This window comes from Brienomyrus brachyistius, chromosome 2 (genome assembly GCF_023856365.1).
Source record: "Brienomyrus brachyistius isolate T26 chromosome 2, BBRACH_0.4, whole genome shotgun sequence".
Taxonomy (NCBI): domain Eukaryota; kingdom Metazoa; phylum Chordata; class Actinopteri; order Osteoglossiformes; family Mormyridae; genus Brienomyrus; species Brienomyrus brachyistius.
Genome location: NC_064534.1, coordinates 29,995,844 through 30,015,791, shown reverse-complemented (window position 1 = coordinate 30,015,791; position 19,948 = coordinate 29,995,844). Strand labels below are relative to the sequence as shown.

General features: G+C 41.3%; 2 protein-coding genes across 2 annotated transcripts; both read right to left on the bottom strand.

Annotated features, from left to right (window-relative positions):
* Window positions 1–1,115: 1,115 nt before the first annotated feature.
* On the bottom strand, window positions 1,116–6,100 carry LOC125718823 (C2 calcium-dependent domain-containing protein 4C). The gene is made up of 3 exons (XM_048992945.1): window positions 5,990–6,100; window positions 4,138–4,198; window positions 1,116–2,390 (listed from the first exon to the last, which is right to left on the bottom strand). The coding sequence occupies exon 3, from the start codon at window positions 2,367–2,369 to the stop codon at window positions 1,116–1,118; it is 1,254 nt and encodes a 417-aa protein (XP_048848902.1). The 5' UTR covers window positions 2,370–2,390; window positions 4,138–4,198; window positions 5,990–6,100.
* Window positions 6,101–17,930: 11,830 nt separating this feature from the next.
* Window positions 17,931–18,866, bottom strand: foxb2 (forkhead box B2). The gene has a single exon (XM_048998908.1). It carries the CDS (start codon window positions 18,864–18,866, stop codon window positions 17,931–17,933), a length of 936 nt encoding a protein of 311 aa, XP_048854865.1.
* Between the last annotated feature and the right edge of the window lie 1,082 nt (window positions 18,867–19,948).

Genomic DNA, 19,948 nt, shown 5'->3' with positions numbered 1-19,948 from the left:
GTAGCGAAAATGAAATTGTATTTTCCCCTTGGAAAATTTACAATTACTGTTTGTTATGCTGCATATTTTTGTGTACCTGGTGCAAATTCCAACTGCTCTGAGTATTAGAACTACTAACCAAAAGATGCACTAATATAGCTACTATATTATATACTATGCTATGCTATACTATACTGTGCTATGCTATACTATACTATACTATTAAAGGTATAGCTCTGCTGTAATGATCATTTTATTTTGTTATATTCCACATCCACCAGCAGATGGAGATAATCTATCCATCTTGCAATTGCTTATCCAGCAGAGCTGACCTGGTTGCAGGGTGGCCCAAGCTATTGTTGCTGGTCCATATCAAAAAAATCTTTTTTATTTTTTATTACAAATAATAAATATAAAGAAAAATCTTTCAAGTCTCGTAAAGAATAATCGTTGTTAAATGTCCCCTGCCTACATGGTGAAGCCCAGATTTGGAGGCTCTCCAGAGGGACCTGAAGCTGGCAGCACAGAGCTGAAGGCAGGCATCACCCTAAATGAGCTGCCAGTCAGATGGAGTCAGACTGAATGGATTTTTTATTTTTTAGTCAGTGCACTTTTAAATGATAATGGTTGTGAGTTGTAAGTCTAGTTCTGTAACATCTGCTTCGAGCTGTCTCTATATGTATCACAGTCCAATTCAGCTGCATGTTCTGAGAGGTTTCTACAAAGTTTAGACTTAGTTTTAATTGAAAAAGGACCAAGTTCAAATAGAAGCCTTTTTCATTTTCTTTATTTTTGATCTTTCACATCTGCATTTTAATATGACACATCACTAAACTAAGATTTAACAAATAACAGTGAAACACCAAGCGTGATTTTGTAAATCAGTCTAGCAGCCTATTAGTCCCAGGAGTTAAACCACACTGTGAAATATGAAATTTCCATGCACATAGAAATTTGTCTTTGAAATACATATGCTACGAGTGAATGCAATATTCTGACATGAACATTTTTTTCTGTAATTCTGAGAAAAATATTTCCGTTGGCGTCTTTTTATGTTCATGGGAGAGCATTCATTACTCGGCTTGTTTCTAATGTCTTTATAGATAAATAGATTGACATGCAATTATAGTATCGATTTACAAAGGCAGTAATTGTGAGAGTGGTTTGGAGAGCACTCCCAGGACGGTGTCCCGTTTGAGGCTGGAAGCCTTGTCCAGAACCTTCAGCCGGAGGTACAGACTGCAGAAGCAGTCGTCTGTGAGCTCAGTGAAGAAGAAGTCCTCGTTAAAAATGGGATTCCTGCAGTTCCTGATGGTGGCGCTATTCTGACGCTGGTGCTTGCCCGGGGTCAGACACAGGCTGACGTAGCAGTGGACCAGCCGGCCGTCGTGAGTGTCGTCGTGCAGATCCTCCACGGACACCACGCGAACACGCAGCGTGGCTCCGGGGGAACTGCGCTCCGCAGACAGACGAACACGGCCACGGCCTAACAGTGGCAGCACGTGCTCCCTTTGCAGACGCTCCTGGCAGTGCAGCATGTCCAGCGGGTACAGCACAGGAGGACAGGAGTAGATACCGAGGTGGGAGGGGCACCCAGGTGTCTCTCCGGGACTCAAGGCAGGGAGAGCGGGTAGAGCTTCATCTGCTCTGAGGTTCTGCTCGGAGGTGGAGAGTGGTGACAGGCCGAGGGGACTATCTTGTCCCAGCAACTTAAAGAGCACGGATCCAGATAGCGAGCGTGGTAGCACTGGGGAGTCATGGGGGGAGGAGTCGTTGGAGGAGGGCGTGTCAGTCTCCATGCTACCCTGCTCTGGGAGCACCTTGCAGTTGGAGATTAGCTGCAACCTGGACGGGGACTGATATAGACCCAGGGAGTAGCTAGGCAGCTGAGAGTGGAACAGGGACTCTTTGCGGCGTGTGTTGGGGCTTTCGTACAGGCCGGACAGACCATAGTACTCCCTGGAATGGAGCGGCTGTTTCAGGAACATTCTACCATCCAAAGGTTTGCCAGCTGTTTGGCCTTTGGTTGCTATGTCTCCATGACATGCTGACTCCACCTCTATGTTATGCTGATTAGGTTGGGGTGTGACAGCACCATCCCGAAGTCGGTAGCTCTCTGCTTGCACATGTCTCAAGTTCCTGACCTGGAGCCCACGCTCAAGGGACTGAGGTTTGTGCTTAGTCAGGTTGCACCCTGCATTGTTGGCCAGCCTCCTGGACAGCCTGGGTGGGATGAAGAAGTCTGGGATTTTGTCTGGTGTCAGAACATTGCTGGGCAGCTTCCTCGAGAGGTTGCTCTGTGCCGAGATTCTTTCACGTACCTCTAGGGATTCGGTGAACCAGAAGGGAAGGCTCTCCATGCCCTCTCGAATTTTTTCGAGAAGCCACATTGCGTCCGCTCACACTTAATTCTGCAAGAAAAGTTTTAGAATGTATTGTTATCTATGAAGTTCAATTCTACTATGTACAAGAAACAACCTTTAATTTCAAAAACATTTTATTCATATTAAACATCATATCAAACACCAACCATGTATGCCATCTGTAATATAGGGTTAAATAACCATAGACATCAATGTGGAGTGACCCCCCCCCCTTCTTTGCTGCTATAAAAACTGCCACTCTTCTGGGATTGTTTTCCACAAGATTTTGGAGTTTTCCTGGTGAAATTTTTGGCCATTCATCCAGAAGAGCATTTGTATGGTCAGGCACTGATGTTGGGCATGAAGTCCTGGCTCGCAATCTCCATTCTAGTTCATCCCAAATGTGTTCGATAGGGTTGAGGTCAGAGCTCTGTGTGGGCCAGTCAAGTTCTTCCACACCAAACTCATCCAACCATGTCTTTATGGACTTTATGGACTGGGGCACAATATTTCGTAACAGAAAAAGGCCTTCCCCTAACTGTTACAGCAAAGTTGGAAGCACAGGGTGGTCCAAAATGTCTTGGAATGCTGAAGCATTAAATGTTCCCCTCACTGTAACTAAGGGGCCTGGCCCAACCCCTAAAAAACAACCTTTATCTCTCCTTTTGCCAACTTCACAGTTGGCATAATGAAGTCACACAGGTAACGTTCTCCTGGCATCTACCAAAGCCAGACTCGTCCATCAGACTGCCAGACAGAGAAGCGTGATTCATTACTCCACAAAATACGTTTCCACTGCTCCAGAGTCCAGTGGTGCTGTGCTTAACACCACTCCATCCAAAGCTTGGCATTGCGCTTGGTGATGTGAAGCTTGCATGCAGCTGCTTCGTCATGGAAGCTCCCAGGACACAGTTTTTGTGCTGGAGTTAATGCCAGTGGAAGTTTGGAACTCTGTAGTTACTGAGTCAACAAAGCACTGGTGACTTTTATGCACTGTACCCCAACACTGCAACTGCGCTGTTACTATACATGGTCTGCTATTTTGTGGCTGAGTTTCTGTTGTTCCTAAATGCTTCCACTTTACAATAATTCCACTTTCTGTTGACTATGGAATATCTCGCAGGTAAGACGTTTCACAAACTGACCTGCCAAGGTGGCATCATATGACAGCACTGCGTTTGAATTCCCTGAGCTTTTTAGAATAGCTCATTATTTCACAAATGTTCATAATCCTGACTGCATGCCTTGGTGATTGATTTTATACACCTGTGCCAATGGGTCTGAATGAAACACCTGAATTCAATGATCAAGCAGGGTGTCCCAATACTTTTGTCCATATAGTTTATACTGTGAAAAAAAAATTTGGTTGGATTCCTTAACGGTGATTTAATTTGTACAATGTACAGTATAGAGCTGATGCAGACTCCGTAATTGACCATAAATTAATACTCCTGTTATGCAGTATGAGGTCAAGTTTATCACAGTACAGTATGGGATGCTCAGTTATTCGTGAGGTGTGCTTTTGGGAAACCCTTAGCAAAGTGATGCCCTTCAATATAGACGTATTACAATATGCCACTGTTAAATATCAACCGTGATACAGTCAACTAGGGTAATACACTGACCAATAACTATATACCCAATGCTAAGATAAAATAACTGTTAAAACAATAAAGGTTATCACTTTCCATATATTAAATCTCTATTAACTAACTTAAATTATAATGAATCTCTATGTAGCTAACACAGCATCCGTTTGAGTCTTTACCAGATGTATTAAAAGTATAGTACCTACCTTCCAATGCGACTTCCGTAGTATCTAGGTTGGTGACAGGTGTGAGATTTGGAGGTAATTTCTGCCAGAGAGAGAGTGAGTGACGTTTCTTTAAAAGCAGGACTGATCCCTGCGTCACTCAGATCACAGCGCCTCCAGCCAATCAGGTAATTGACGTTCACTGCCCCCCGTAGCCCGACACGTTGTAATTGGGGATGGCAGCTGAAAATGGACTTTCCACCAATAGCAGTTACTTTGGGTCTTCGATTAAGCAGTTTGATTTTCCATTCCTTCTAATCTATTGCGGGGGTGGGGTGAGGGGCAGTCTTCTTTTGTTATGGTGAACAGGCTTTAGATTGTTTCCACATGCCAGAGGCTGATGCGAGCAGGTAGTGGGGACAGGAAGGCCACCTTGACTGGAGGGCAATGGCATCTCTCACCTTGCATATTTTAGAAGGATTTTTCCTCATTAACAAACGCTCTGGAATGTGTGTGGCAGGTGTGTGGGTGGCAGGGCACGGTGAAAACAAGCACTGCTGTTTAAAAGTCTTTATTCTAAAAATAAAGGTGATGACGTTCACCCTCTCAGGCTGACTCCATATCAAAGACCTTCAAAGAGACTCTTTTACCCTGACCTGTTCAAAGACAGACCTTTGAATGAACTCACGTAACCTTCACAGTTCAAGGTACACCCAGAACATCTGCAGGTGATTTTTCTGCTACAGACATAAGTCAAGAGCATTTAAGTAAGATATACCCTAAAATTAATGTAGGATTAAGTACGATTTGTTAATAGCAATAACATTAATTAGCCTCTTTGCTGTTTATAGCTGTAGTTATTGGTAACAGAAATGGCAAAAAAATGTAATTTGTGTATCTATGACAGATTAGCAAGCACTTAATTGGCCAGAGAGGCTGCCAGAAATTTTTGATTATTGATTGAATATTTAAATGCTCAGTAATTTGCACACATTTCTTTCAAGGGTGAAAGGCTTTTAGTTTTCTTTAGAGTCACTTTTTTCTGTATCATAAATTATTGTATATTGTGTCATTCCTGATTACTTGTTTTTTTTTTTCTTTATCCAAGGAGACAACTTACATTTCAACTAGTAGTGTACTGCATGGAATATACATTTTATCATATCCTTTCAACTGAAGTGTTCCAGATTTGAAGGGTTTCTGAAAAAGCTATTCACATCAAATTTACATGTAAATATGGCAGTGATGTTGATAATGAGACTTGTGTGCAGAGTCTCAATACATCATTGTGATGGTGTCACAAACAAAGCGGTTTCCAGTGACCTCTCATCTGGAAACGTTAGTTTTTATTGCACATGCAACATATATTTAAACAAGCATGCGTTTGTAGGTGGTGCGGTGGCTCAGTGGGTAGCGCTGTTGCCTCATGCCTCGGCAGTTGGGGTTTGACTATCATCCCACATCTCCGTGCGCTAGAAAAAAAACTATAAATGCTGGATGAACTTGAAAATGTAAGTAATCAGTCACATGACATATTTGACATTGATTCAATGTAGAAAATGTTAATCAGTTTCACTTGTAAAAAATAAAATAGATTCAACCTTAAACATGAAAGTCAGAAAACTGAGTTTCAATGAACAAACAAATCATTCTCAACTATTCGAATTAGAAAAAAACATTGAATGAACAACAGCTTCGTTTTAGGCCGACTTATTCAGTGGGTCTGCTCCGGGTACTCATCCCACAATCCAAAAACATATAATTAGTGAAATGGTGAGTGTGTGCTGAGGGTGGACTGGCAACAAAAAGCATCTCAAGAATTGATTGGAGCGTGGGGTCCCCCGTGAATCAACCAGTTGGCCACCAATAAAATAAAGTATTATCCATTACTCACCTCCTACACTTGACCCGAAAACATGCCGAGATCGACCGACAGGTTTGACACCCCTGGTGTACAGGCTATACATATAATGTCGAAGGTGGAGAAAAAAGACGAGCCCTTACAAGACCACCGGGAACATATCTGAACTTCCTGATTGCCAGTCCACGCCTGGCGTGTGCCCTGATTTGCTGGCATCCTCCGCTTCCGTCGGCAGAATCAATGGTCACAGTCCCATAATTACTTACAGTAATTATGGGAAAGCAGCGGAAATACACAGTGGAACAAATTCATTGTCATTTCTCAAGTCACCATTATATGTTGCCGTTTTAATTTTAATTTTCAGTGAAAAGTCAGAGCATCTTCTTGAGGACAGAGTAACAATTTTATGACAACGGATCGCATAACTCCTGTTAATTGGACAGTGACATCTAGTGGTACCGGTAACATCTACCTAATAAGTATTCTTCTGTGCCATATAAGTAAATGTGTTCTCATTGATTAAATGTGCCGTCTTTTCAATTAAGGTTCTTCATGATCATAATATTTCACTGAAATGGTATAATGTTCATTTTACCCTAGTGTTATTGAAAAGACCTTTTTGGAGATTGCAAGTTTTTAATTTTGTCACTAAGGGGCACTATATGACAAATTTTAAATTACTAAAAGACATTGACTGTTTTTGTGGACAATAATCAATCAGCAATACTGATGTCATTCACAATTATGAGGGACAGTGTAGCTAGAGACAAAATGTGAAGTAGCACAGCAAAACAGCTGAAATACTATTTGCTTGTCTTTGTATGTAACCCAGAAATTCAGAATTTCAAATGCACCCGTGCGGTCTACATAGTGACCAACTATTTGAAAATTAGGTCTGTCTGTTTTAGTGTCCTGAAACAATTTTGCCAGACTGGCTTCCACATTTTTCTCATCTAAAATAACTATGAGAAATGAATCAAAAGATTCAGAGCCCAGGGTAGTTTAAAAAAATGTTCTGCAGTGTTTTATAGATATGAATTATATGTGATGCATGGATGTAAATTATGGGGGAATGGGGAGTTGTAACCCCCCAGTAATCAAAATCAGGCAATACACCCTCCCCTGGACCCCCTTAAATGGGTGGTGACATCAGCCTCCCCCCCCCCCCCCCCCCCCCCCGCCTGTGCTCAACCCAAAATTATGCCCTTGATCTGATACTGAAGATACTGACAAATTGAAATTAAGTCTTGCAAAGTTTTCAGCCTCCCACATTTACATAGACCAACCATGACTCTGACGTTCCCCCGAAATTTAGTTTGCTTGCACACAAATGTTTTTCTTCTCACTGTTCCTAGACTATGAATCTATCAACCTAATTATGTGTTTTGACTAATTAAGATAATTTCTTGATTGATATTACTACTCAGGTCCAAACACCAGTCTTTTTCTTTGTCTCTGACAAAATCGTGTTTGTCTAATTAAAAAACGACCAAAATTAAGATGTTCTGGGGAGCAGTGCAGTCATTGGGTATATGTAGCGAGGGCTGTGATGAATATGGAGCAGTGGCCATCGCAGTTGGGGTCAGGCGCCATTTTGCAGGAGTTAAGACAAACTTTATTGCTCCAATAAAACCTGAGTGCCTCCTCTAATGGAAAGATAAATGGTCTGGGAGTCAGCAGAGGACCCCTTCCTTGACTGTTGCCAATGCAACATTAAAGTTAAAGAGCGAGCAGCTTGTGCCTGCCTGCCCTGTGCATGCTGGGAAAAGGGGTGGAGGATTGGGTGGCTCCACCGGGTACAGGTCGCGCTATTTTTCCCGCTGCATCAAACTGCCAAAGAAGTTCTAAGTTTTCCGTAGCAAGCTAACATCTGCGAGAGGAGCCCATGCAAGGCCACCAGTGACTGTATGGGTGGTGTGGAGTATAGAGTGACAAAAGAGGCCGTTTGAGGCTGTTTTCATGTGGTCAGAGACCTTAGAACCTCTCATAATGTTGCTGTGTGATAAATACCTGCCCTCTGTCCTTGCCTGTGCCACTTCCTACAGACTTTGACAGGTAAAAATTGACATCATTACCAAACTTCTGAGGTGATGGCAAGTCAAGTTACAAATCATCCTCCAGTTTCATGCCTGTCCTCCACATGCACTGTAGTCCACTTCCTTTTGCCATTGGCATTTTCCATTTTTTTGTGTGTTTGTGAATGAGCAGGTATGAAGCACAGACTATCACATGGTCATTAATTACGGAATGCTTCCCTGAACTAAGGATGACTTTCATTAGCTAGGTATCTGCATGATTTAAGATGTGTTAAGTGTTATTTTAAGCACATGATCTATCTATCTATCTATCTATCTATCTATCTATCTATCTATCTATCTATCTATCTATCTATCTATCTATCTATCTATCTATTTTTATTTTTAGCTATCTGTAAATTTATGCCTAAATTAATATTGTACTTCTCGTACTGCAGGCCAATACCCTTTAGTGAGGTTTACATTTTATTTACTTTTTACAATTTACACATTACATAAACTGTTTTCTTATCATGGTACGGTGGTGCAGTGGTTGGCACTGCTGCTTCACACCTCTGGGACCAGGCTTCTAGTCTCCAGCCCAGCTTTGCGTGTGTGGAGTTTGGATGTTCTGCCCGTGTCATTGTGCAGTTTCCTCTGGGTTCTCCGGTTCTCTCCCCCCAAGTTCCCAAAACATGCTATGGTGAATTGGAACTGCCATTTTGTCCATATGTGTGTCTGCCTTATGATGGATTGGTACCCTGTCCTGGGTTGTTCCCTGCCTTGCGCCTGTACCTTCCAGGATTGGCTTGGATCCCTGTAACCCTTCATAGGACAAGTGGGTATTGAATATGGATGGATGGCATATCATAGTGTCATAAGTTCTTTGTACTTCCACTTGGACTCAAATCCCTTTGCGACATTTCTGTGGATGCAGTTCTCAATCCTGTTGAAACTTTTTAGCGCAGACCAACAGAGGTGGAGATTTCAGGTCCAGAAAGTACAAATCCAGACCAAGATTTTGTTTCAACCAACCAGTTGAATACTCTGTGACTGTAACTCTTTATATTCAGCTGATTGGTTGAAATAAAATCTTGGTCTGGATTTGTACTCTCTGGACCTGAAATCTCCACCTCTGCAAACCAACATCTGTGGTTCCTACTGTGGATTCTTGATTCCCATAAGTGAATGTTAGCATTGATATTTCCTTTTAACCGTAACCCTTTGCTTCCTATGTAGCAAAATATTCCAACCCTTAGGAATTAAAGAGTTTTTGCTTCAGATTGTTTTAAAGGAAAATTCCTTTGGTGTATAGGTTTTTTTGAAATATTGTATTTTCCATCAATCCATCTATCCACCTATACAGCATCTTTCCACATCACTATCCAGTGCAGGGTCATTGTGAGAGACGGACTAGCATTCCATCTGTGATGTCACCTGTAGCGTGTTTTCTGGGATAGACTGAAGGCTCTCCATGCCAGATTAATAAATAATGGATGTCGCAAGCCATATGCAAAATTAAAACAGAAAACATGAACTTCTACGAATAGATGGATTTCAGCTATTACATACGTTTATGTCAGTGACATCGAGTGAGTGAATTTGGCACCTGAAGGGTTATCCGTTAAAATTTTTACGCGGAAATTGAAAATGATTTTAAAAGTCACTCTTAAAGTAATAACGGTATTTTCCATTAGGGCCTATGGTTGGATTAAGCTGAAAATGAGCTCCGTCAGAGGTCCTTGTTAGAGGACAGCCTATAACAATTCAAACATGCTGATGTCGCGTTAAGCGCCGACCTCGGCTCCGTGAATCAGCCGAACGAGCTGCGGTCTCTCTCACCTACAAAGAGAATCACTGTCAGTGCCGAGGCTCGGCAGGTGACCTCCAGTTTAACGGGACCGCCTGACAGCTTCGTTCTGTCCATTTCATTTAATGCATATCAGATGCGTTTTTTATGGGCAGGCCACCGTCAGGACGCCGAACCGACGGGGGCTAGAGACACTTGCCAACAGTTACGGGAAATGACACTGCCAGGCGATCAGCGGTACAGCTGCCCTCCTAACCGGAACCAGCGCTAAATCACAAGGCAAGACCATCCACTGGTCGCCCTTAATACACTGTTACTAGTCGTTGCTTTTTTTGTTGGAAATCTCAGTAGGCATAACCCGGGACAGGCGATATTAGAATCAGATACTGACTTGGCTCTATTCAAAGAGGTAAACGAATAAGTAACTTTAAGTCTCCTTATAATGGTCCCATTCTTGTTTGTTTACAGGGCAGTCAGCGATGTATAAACTATTATATGGCCCCAAGTAATGACTTGTCTGTTAGCATTGAAACGAATGCTTAAATGACGCATATACGTATGTTATTTTCATGACAAAGATTATTAGAATTGTTATTGCTGGATTTGACAAGTTTCCTTCGTCGTTCCGGGTCTGTATAGGGCCTACCTAGTAAGTTTTGTTTTTATTTAGTTACAGAATTAATAAAGAGCAATCAAAACAGTCACGCATACTTTTTACAGTAACTTTCTAGTATCGGACGCACAATATAGAATCAGAAATTATGAATACTAGATTAAACTTTCCGCGTCCCTATGGCGAATAAGCAGTAGGAAAATAAACGGATGGATGGATGAATGTTGATTTTGACAAGCTATCTGAATTCGTGTGTTATGTCGTAAAAAAATGGATTAATTAACATCAGTCTTGTAAAAGCTTGGTCTGAGCCCGTAGATAGTAACAGTCAATTTTTCACTGGAGCCTCACCGGTAATGACAGAAGTTACGGTCTTTTCCATTTCAGTGTCTATAAAAACACAAAGATCCTAGTTAAATTGTCCATTATCTTAATTACGCAATTACCGACTTTGAACTGTTTCTGCTGAAAGTAAAACACATTTCCAAAGGATCGGCGTGGACATGAAGTGTCTATTCATGCGGTTGTGCCAATCTTTCCGAATTAAGCCATGAATCTATCAGTACAATTATGTGTTTTAAGCAATTAAGGTAATTTCTCGAATGATATTACCAATCAGTGCTAAATTTACAGCCAGAGCCATACAATAGAATATTATGCTAACTTTTTTTATTAACCATCTTATACAGACCCTCTGGTAATACGCGGGAATTAATGAATTAAGCACTTCATTAAGACAGCGTGCTCTTGTTGGTCGTCAGGAAACCTGTAGAATTTGCGCATAAGACCTCTCGGAGTCCTTGTAATTGGTATTAATGTCTTATCTCAGATTCCACAGAGCAGAAGATTCAGAAAGATGCGATTTCATAACCTCATATTTTATTCATTCTCACCCATGTGCCGTTCGTGTTTTAAAAATATCTTCATAAAATCAATGTTCTTTTTATGAGTCTATAGTAGGTCTACTTCTTTCGCTTTTGGACATCATATTATAGATTCAAAAATTATTATAGGCCTATTTACCATTATCACAATATGCATATAAAGTTAGGTACATAGTAAGTACACAGAATACATGCTTAAATTAGGCTACTCCTTGTATTTGTGATATTTTCTATAAATACCGTGCCTCTGCGCGTGTGCTGTGTATGCAGCAATGACGGGAATCCCCACGTGACTGCCTGCGCAGCTGTGCAAACGCCGGTGTGTATCGGTGTGTGGCTGTGTTGTGGACAGCAGCCAGGTAAGCAGGCGGCTGGGTCGCATGTCAAACAAGGTCCTTTGGGACCTTTAATAAACTGTGTTTGTGCCAAGCCTCAGGGGCAGGATTCCTTCTGTTACTAGTACGCCTGTTACAGGAAACGTGTGGCAAACATGCAGCAAACCAAAACGAAGGCGGGGATTTGGAGGAATTGAATTAAAAGTGCGATATAGTTCTGTTCCAAAGCTAGATGTGCGTTCTGCCTCGCGTGCGTAAACAGTCCCTTCTCCAGCGCACACACGCGCTAATGGCTGTTTAAGAGGACAAACTGCGGTACAATTTTCATATGTTTGATCCCCCACCGCCAGATCCTGAAAATGAATGATGACCCTAGAGTGATGCCATGTCTCGGAGCATTAACAGGCCGGGTCTGCTGGTGCTTGCGGGGACTGACACCTTTGCTCATCGATCCCACCTCTACTGTTGGTCCTGTGTGGCAGGGAAACCTCAGAACAGCGGTTGACAAAGAATTCATTAAACCCAAATGCATGCTGGGGTTGGTAACGTCCCAAACATGGCAGAAGTGTGCCCCTATCATTCATCAGCATTATTAGTAAGGACAGGTCTCTCAGCCCTGCGCTGCAGCTTGCAAGTTCCTTCATTGCATATATACATCATTTAGCAAGATTTATGCTGTCTGCTCTAAGTTATAAACTTCAAATAATATCATGTATTTATTTTACTTTCCTCTCGCAAAGTCAATGAGGATATCAATCCTGGGTCAAATCTGGACTGATATGAATATGTTGTTATTTCAGGGACTAATCATAGAAAATCACAGAAAATCTGCCTGCACGTAACAGTGAAGCGCTCTCTAATCCAGTTATTATGCAGTGACATACTTGCATAATTAAATGGCTATAATTATGAGCTAATAAGAAACATCGCATTATTTCAATTACCCTCTACGATCTTATGTTTCCCCGGCGCTGAACCTGATCAGTGCGTTCCATGAAGCATGATTTCACATAAAGCAGAGACGTTAAGTGGCGTTAATCCTGAATAACGATGTCCAACTTAAATGTTTTACAGTAGAGGTTTCAAAAATCTCTCCTGAAGCATACCCAAATATCACCATGTTATTGTTTCAACGTTGAATTATAGTTAAATGCGTTGAATTATGGCCTGTGTTAAATTATCAACCATCAAACTGAATTGATTTTGGTCAGATTTTCAATATTGAAAAAATGATGGTGGCAAAACCTTGATTCAATGTTGATATAAAGTGAAACATTGAAGATCAACGTTATTTCGACCTTTTTTGTCTGATTTGGAATCAATGTCATTTCAACATATGTGTGCTCTGTGGGTAACTGTGTGTGGGCGCGTGCGTTCATGTGTGTGTGCAAACGCAAGCAGGATTTAGAGTGATTATAGATAGGCTAATTGCAGGTATAAATGTTAAACAGTTTTAACAGAGCATCATTATTCCACTTGAAGCAGACATGAAATGACAGGCCCATCCATCAGGGCTGAGGATGTACTGTTGGTGGATCCCATGAAGGCAGGGGGCTATGGGTATACGTTAGGGAGAGACGGAATCTGCCGCCGACTCTGCTGTTCTCCCTAACGTATAGAGCAAGACACGGAAACGTTTTTTTTCTTTTTTGTTAATTTAAAAAATCATAAACTTGAAAAATAACATCACAGCAATGCTGATTGGTGTTTGAGACTGCATGCTTCTGCGCAAGTAATGTATTACAATAATAGAAGATACATACAAATTTGTGCGAAACAATCAAAAACCAAGTAAAATTAAACGCGGTAAAAAATAAACGCTTAACATTAATTTGACAGATGTTTTTTTCCACAGTATACGTGTTGTATTTGGCATCAGCTAGCGTAATATAATAAAATTAATGGAAGTATACAATTTAATGACAGGATTCCCATTTAAAGCCGGTCAGTTATTACTCACATTAACTTAATTAGATACATCGCTAGCCTGCTTAATTTTCACGGTCATAATATGAGTGCTGTATCTATATTTCTGCATTCGTGGTGGTATTACTCATTGTATCAGATGTCTCAGTACCAAGACGATCTAAATCCTAGTTTGGAAATTTGGAGTATCTTACTCAACGGAGTAAAATTTCAAGTGCTTTCTAATTCCAGAGTCCCATGGGGATGTCAGCTGATGCAATGGGCATGGCCTTCACCGTGATCCGGACAAAATCACAACATGGTTTTTTCACAATAAGTGAAGACAATAAATATACTTGACATTTTCTGTGGGTATGGACTGCCACTAGACTCAATATTCTGTTGAAAAAGGACTTCATTGGACTTTTGTCCACAAAATGTCGTAATTTAATCCTTTGACATATGCATTCTCTCTTTTATTTTCTTGTCCCAAAACTGGAATCAGCATAACAACCCGGAGAAGTTCTGCCAGTACGCCACATTTGCCTTGGAGAGCCTCCCTGCTGCCTTCACTCCCCAGTACCGACCAGCCGGTAATGTCCGCCGAATATGTATGACCTCACACCTCCATACCCCTCCACTTCTGCATCTCAATTATTTGTTCAGAGGGGCCTGTTCATAATTGCCTGGTGTAAGGCAGCCTTTTGCATGCAAAGCAGAGAGGGACTCTGCCGATGCCACGCGGACAGATAAGAACAACGGCACTTAAAACCGCGGTAAACCGAGTGGGCTTCTTTATGCACCTCTCTTCCCCCTCTCCGGCGCGCCGTGGCCCGACCCACCCGACATCAAAGGTGGGATTATGTTAAAAAGACGGTAAGCAGAAGGGAGGGAAAGCTCAGCCTAATGTTAGCGATTGAAGTCGCGGATGCGCTGGCCTCCCTCGCTGCCAAGGTGAGCGAGTCGGTTCCGGGGCCTGAGCCTCCGTGGAGCAAACTTGAGAACAGCAAGAGATGAGGGAAAGATATGTACTAGAGAACCAAAGTGCCTCTTCTTACACGCCCCCCTCCCAACATACATGCTGACTGGGTCTCTCCCTCTCCACCACACATTATACGCGCAGAACCCGGGAACAAGAACATGCAGGATGGTAATAAGCTTGATGGCTTTGTTTACTAAATGTATCTGTTTACTATCATTGTCATTTGTCTTATTGTCTTATTGCCATTTGTGTTATTTAAGATCTCTTTGATGTGACATCATATTGCTTCTCTTTACAGGATAGTTTGCCAAATGACTTTACGGTCAATTAGAAAATACAGCACCAGCACATACATCATCAAGTCGGGTTTTGTGTGTGTTTGTGGCTTTGCTTTTCATATTGTTTGTAATTGCTGAAGGCTGAAGATTAATTGATTCCATTTTAACTTATACTTCTTCCGCATATCTTGAAGATTTATTTGCTGAGGGGAAAAAGTTACATCAAACACCATTATCTAAATGTTCCTCAAATTGAAAGTTTGCTCTTTGAATAAGTAATGAACCAATATAACAAAATTGCAGACATTTTTGTAATAAACAAATATTGCAAATATACCAAGGATGCATCTATTGTGTTTTTACCCGTTTCATTGTAAGACTTGTCATCACGATATTAAGTCTGTATAACCACATCCAGTCCAAATTTAATCTTGTTGAAACCAAGTGGGTGATCACTACCACATTACTGTGTTTACCAAAATGCTGGTTTGTACATCAGTTTATACATGGGGCGGTATGGAAGTGTCTTCTTCACTGCTGCAACCGAGTCTTACAAAGTGGCATAAATGCCTGTAGCGCATACAAGGGCTCTAGTGGTGTGTTCAGTGTGTTCATTTTGTGTGCTGGCTTGTACAAGAATGAAGACCAGGACACTTTTCTGCACCTGTGTGTGTGTGTGTGTGTGTGTGTGCGTGTGCGCGCGCGCGTGTGTGTGTGCATATATGTGTGTGTGTGTGTGTGTGTGTGTGTGTGTGTGTGTGTGTGTGTAAGTGCAGTGCCTTGTTCAGCCCTGAGCTGTCTGTGTAAGGTACAAGCTAAATTAACTTCATATATGGTAAATATTTAACACTGAATAAAGCTGAGTATCTTGTTAATTTTGTATTTCATTACGCTTTCCAATTCACCATCTGGACAAGCGTGTAAATTCGCCATATGCATGTCACATAGAACGTGTTATATAGTATTTTAGTCAGCAATATGAAATCGGCAATCCAGGGGTAACTAATTGGTTATACTGACACATGGCCCACTCAAAGAAATATACATTATATATTGCATTATATTGCATTTTACCTGGATTGATGCAGGCGGCTATGCTCAACAAAATTAATTCAGTTTTTTATAGCTGTTTTGTATTGGCATGTTCATTTATTCATCGGTTTCTTTTCTTATTCGAAAATCGGAGCTTTAATACAAAACTTAAATATTGAATCTCCAACTAAATCAGTATTCACATTATGTTCTGATGGAAAATGTGGAGCTGAAGTAAGTTAAATCCCTAAAGACCGGCAATGAGATCGCTCACCACTGCTACTACGGTTTGTGTACAAGTGTCATGATAGCAATGCAGACGCGGCGGAAGAGGAGTTGAAGGACAGCGCAGTAATATGCTTTTCACAAACGTCCACGTTTTTGAAGAGAATTGACAATGTTCATATTGGCACTGATTATTCTGAAGTATGTATTCTTACAGTTACAATAAAAACGTGTTTGGCCATTGTTCACTTGTTTAGAATGTGTCGACGACATGACTTTTAATTGAATAATCGCTTTAACTTTAGAGAGACAAGCGATAAAATAGCTGTAGTCTCAGCACTGCGGTTCTACGTTTATCGCTTCTATTGTCTTTAGGTGGACAATTGTACGCCACTTGTGTTGAGCAAATAACTGTTATTAGATAAGCTCTAGATAGATTACAAGCATTTATGGATGCAAAATGATTAATGTAGAACTGTATTTGGCTGAGCGCTACAGCACTGTATTCTTGTGCTGGACATACTGTAGCCAACACGCATTCATCCAAATAATAGCTCAAGGAAGCACATTGAACGCATGGATTAATAAATTCATTAAACAGCAAAATAGCAAAAGCTGTGGCACTGACGTCAGCATTAGGTGACGGCCAGTTTCGTATTTTCACCTAGAAGTGAGGTATTTATTGGATGTGCGTTTATTTATACGGCAAAGGAAACGCGCCAGTGATATTATTTTCAAATTGAACACCAGCCTGTATATGTACTATATGAATATTATTTTGATTATGTTATTATTTTGAATCAGGAACATTTCACATGAAGTGATCTGGTAATATTTAAATTAAATTACTAAGGCTTTTTGCAAATGTACTGGACTTGAACGAGATACAAGTGCCTGAGGCGCACTTTCAAAATACCGATCTTCAACAACCTAGTAAAACCTACAAAATACTGTAAAAAAGGCGTCGGTTGCGTTTGTCGGCAATTGCGTTTAATCACAGGATAAGACAACAGTGAATAGAATATTAATTCTATTAGGCTACAGGCTCGACACTATGTGCAACAAGTGTCTTATCAAAGTTAACTTTCTGCTTTATCATTACAATGTGTACATTTTTATTTATATTGATCTTTCTGAGAAATGAAATTTTAGATGTGAACTTTAAACCGAGTCGAGTCTATCCTATAATTTGTTCTAGACCGCCAGTAAAATAACACTCAGGTAAAATTTCTAAATATGTCGTTCTTTCGTACCCATCACGCATAAACAGGTCTATGTAGGCCTATGTAGAATAGCGTGGAACTGTTACCCAAGAAAGAACACGAGACGTACACTTGTCAGATCGAATTTAAAGTATTTTATAAATCTTTTATAATACAACATTCCATTATTACAATACAGTTTCCAGATATGCTTTACACTTGTAAGTTACTTATCGCCAAACGTGCCTTTCAAATACCTACATTTTTAAAACTTTTAGAAGTTTAAAAGAAAGTCACTTTTACATATTTTCAAGACCCGCAGCATAATTAAAACAATCTGCAAAAATAACAGGAAGTGGCATTCACCCCCTTACTTCAAGCAAAACTCAAGAAAATTTGGCTTCTTCAGGTTCAGGCTGAAATATGTACATTCATTATTCATAACTTTTCCATAGTTTCAGTATCAGTTGTTTTGCTATTTTAATATTTTTAGATTATTCAAATAATTTTACAGTCAAAGTTGATGAAGTGCCGAAATGCGTGCCAAAGTGATGCATAAAAATGCTATGCGCTGCGTTGGTTTAATGATCTGTCCCACTTCTTCCACTCACCTTCCCTGCTATATCTTGTCTACAAAATAAACGTGCCTTTTTTACAGCTCTGTCGTAATTAAATTGCACCGTTTTGTTACGCTTAGGAGAGTAAAAGCGCAGGATGTAGGCTGTTGCCCTTTGCATCCGTGAGATCGGGCATACTTTTTTCCAGTAGTGCAGAGGAGGCGGTGGTGCAGAACTGCACCGGGCTGTTACTCAGGCCTGGCAGAGCCGGGGCTTGCCCTAGCGCGGGAGTAGCTTTAATCGGAACGGGAACTGCCGGCATGTTCTGTCCGCTTGGATGGTAAAGACCTTTCATCGGGACTCCAAAAGGTCCGTATTCGGATGTGACTGGCAAAGGTGCCATGGACTCCGACAGCATGCTGACTTGCGGCCACATGGAGTTGACCACGCTACTCAGCTGCGACGGTACAGGGTACCCTAGGTGGTGCATGACAGAAGCAATGGGCAGCCCACTCGCCATCATGCCTTTGTAATCTCTTCCTATGATATTCTCAATGGCGAAGGGATGTTTAAATCCCCCCGACTGTCCGCCGTTGATGCTGTAAGTCTGGAACTGGGACAGTCTCCCCAGGCCCCCGGTTGGCTCCGCAGGCGCGATACCTATTTTGGCCTGATGGTGCTGGTGGTGAAAGTAATGAATCATGGGGGAGTTTTTACTCGCCAGGTGCTCGGAGCGCATCACTTTGAATCTCTTTCGTCTGCGAAGGAAACTGCCGTTTTCGAACATGTCCCCGCAGTCAGGATGCAGGGCCCAAAAGCTGCCCTTCCCGGGCTGGTCGGGTCTGCGCGGAATCTTAATGAAGCAGTCGTTGAAGGAGAGATTGTGTCTCAAGGAGTTTTGCCACCTCTGGGTGTTTTCCCTGTAATAAGGGAACCTGTCCATGATGAATTTGTAAATGTCACTGAGTGGAAGCATCTTTTCTTGCGAGCTCTGAATGGCCATTGCCGTTAACGATATGTAGGAGTACGGCGGTTTCTGGTCGCTGTAAGAGTTTTTTCCCGGACGTGGCATGATCCTGCGAGTCACACTGCTTCGGTGACCTGGCACGAGACTCAGGTTCCCGGAATTCGGCGAAAAAAAATCAAAAACCATCCACAGTCCTAGAACAAAACCATCGCGTATAGCCGATTATTTACAGATTAGATATATGGTAAAACAAATAATAAATCAGAAATGCAGAGCGCGCGGTACACACAGTTGTCTAAACGTGATTCAGTGCCAAAATGCGTAGATTCACAGAAGACAGCTAAATGGTGACAAGTATCATAAACGTGTAGAAGACTTTCCGAAACACCGCAAGCCGTTTTCTCACCGCGCGTCAATAAACCGGATAAAGTTTAAGGCTAAGGTCTTCCCAGAAAGTGTAGCGATGCTCCGTGCGTCGAGGCGAGCGCTTTCCGTATGTACTCTTCAATAGCTCCACGCCGGTTTTGTAATGATCACAGAGAGTCTGAGACCCCTGCAGGTCTCGCTTTATTATCACATGACAGTCACTTTGAGACAAATAGAGGGGGAACCGGGGTGGGGGCTAAAACCTGACTTAATTTGCACCTATTTAGAGGAGCCAATAAGACGTTCTTTTATAGGTGCCCACATTAAATGTGACGGTATGCGCACCGCACTTCTCAGCAACAGCAGCAGAAAAATATTAATAAACAACAAGACAAGTTATATTCACAACAACGATGGTAGGCGAACTAAGAACATTTTAATACAGATTGTTTATAAAGTGTCGTTAAACTCACTATTTGCTTTGCCAAAAATAGACATTTTTTAATGCTTAACTTCCAAGGAAAGTTTTGTCCCCGGTTGAGATTCCAACTGTGAACTTTTTTACGTTCTGGATATTATACTGAAATTCTTTTCAGGACTGATTAAATAGTAATTAAATAATAATAAATGATATTCGCTGTTCGAAAGTTCTAAGCTATAGCCGAGAAATATATTATTAATGCGATTCACGTATCATAAAGTGAATATAGGTATTCGAACCTTAATAACTTTTTGGTATTTAGTACGGAATATTGTATAGTATAGGCCTATGTTAAGAATTAGGAAATTCACCAATACGAACCGACAGATACGTAGCCTAT

What these genes read in the sequence shown, in the direction of transcription:
- LOC125718823 (XM_048992945.1), bottom strand. Translation starts at nt 2,369, where the DNA reads ATGTGGCTTCTCGAAAAAATTCGAGAGGGCATGGAGAGCCTTCCCTTC.
- foxb2 (XM_048998908.1), bottom strand. Translation starts at nt 18,866, where the DNA reads ATGCCACGTCCGGGAAAAAACTCTTACAGCGACCAGAAACCGCCGTAC.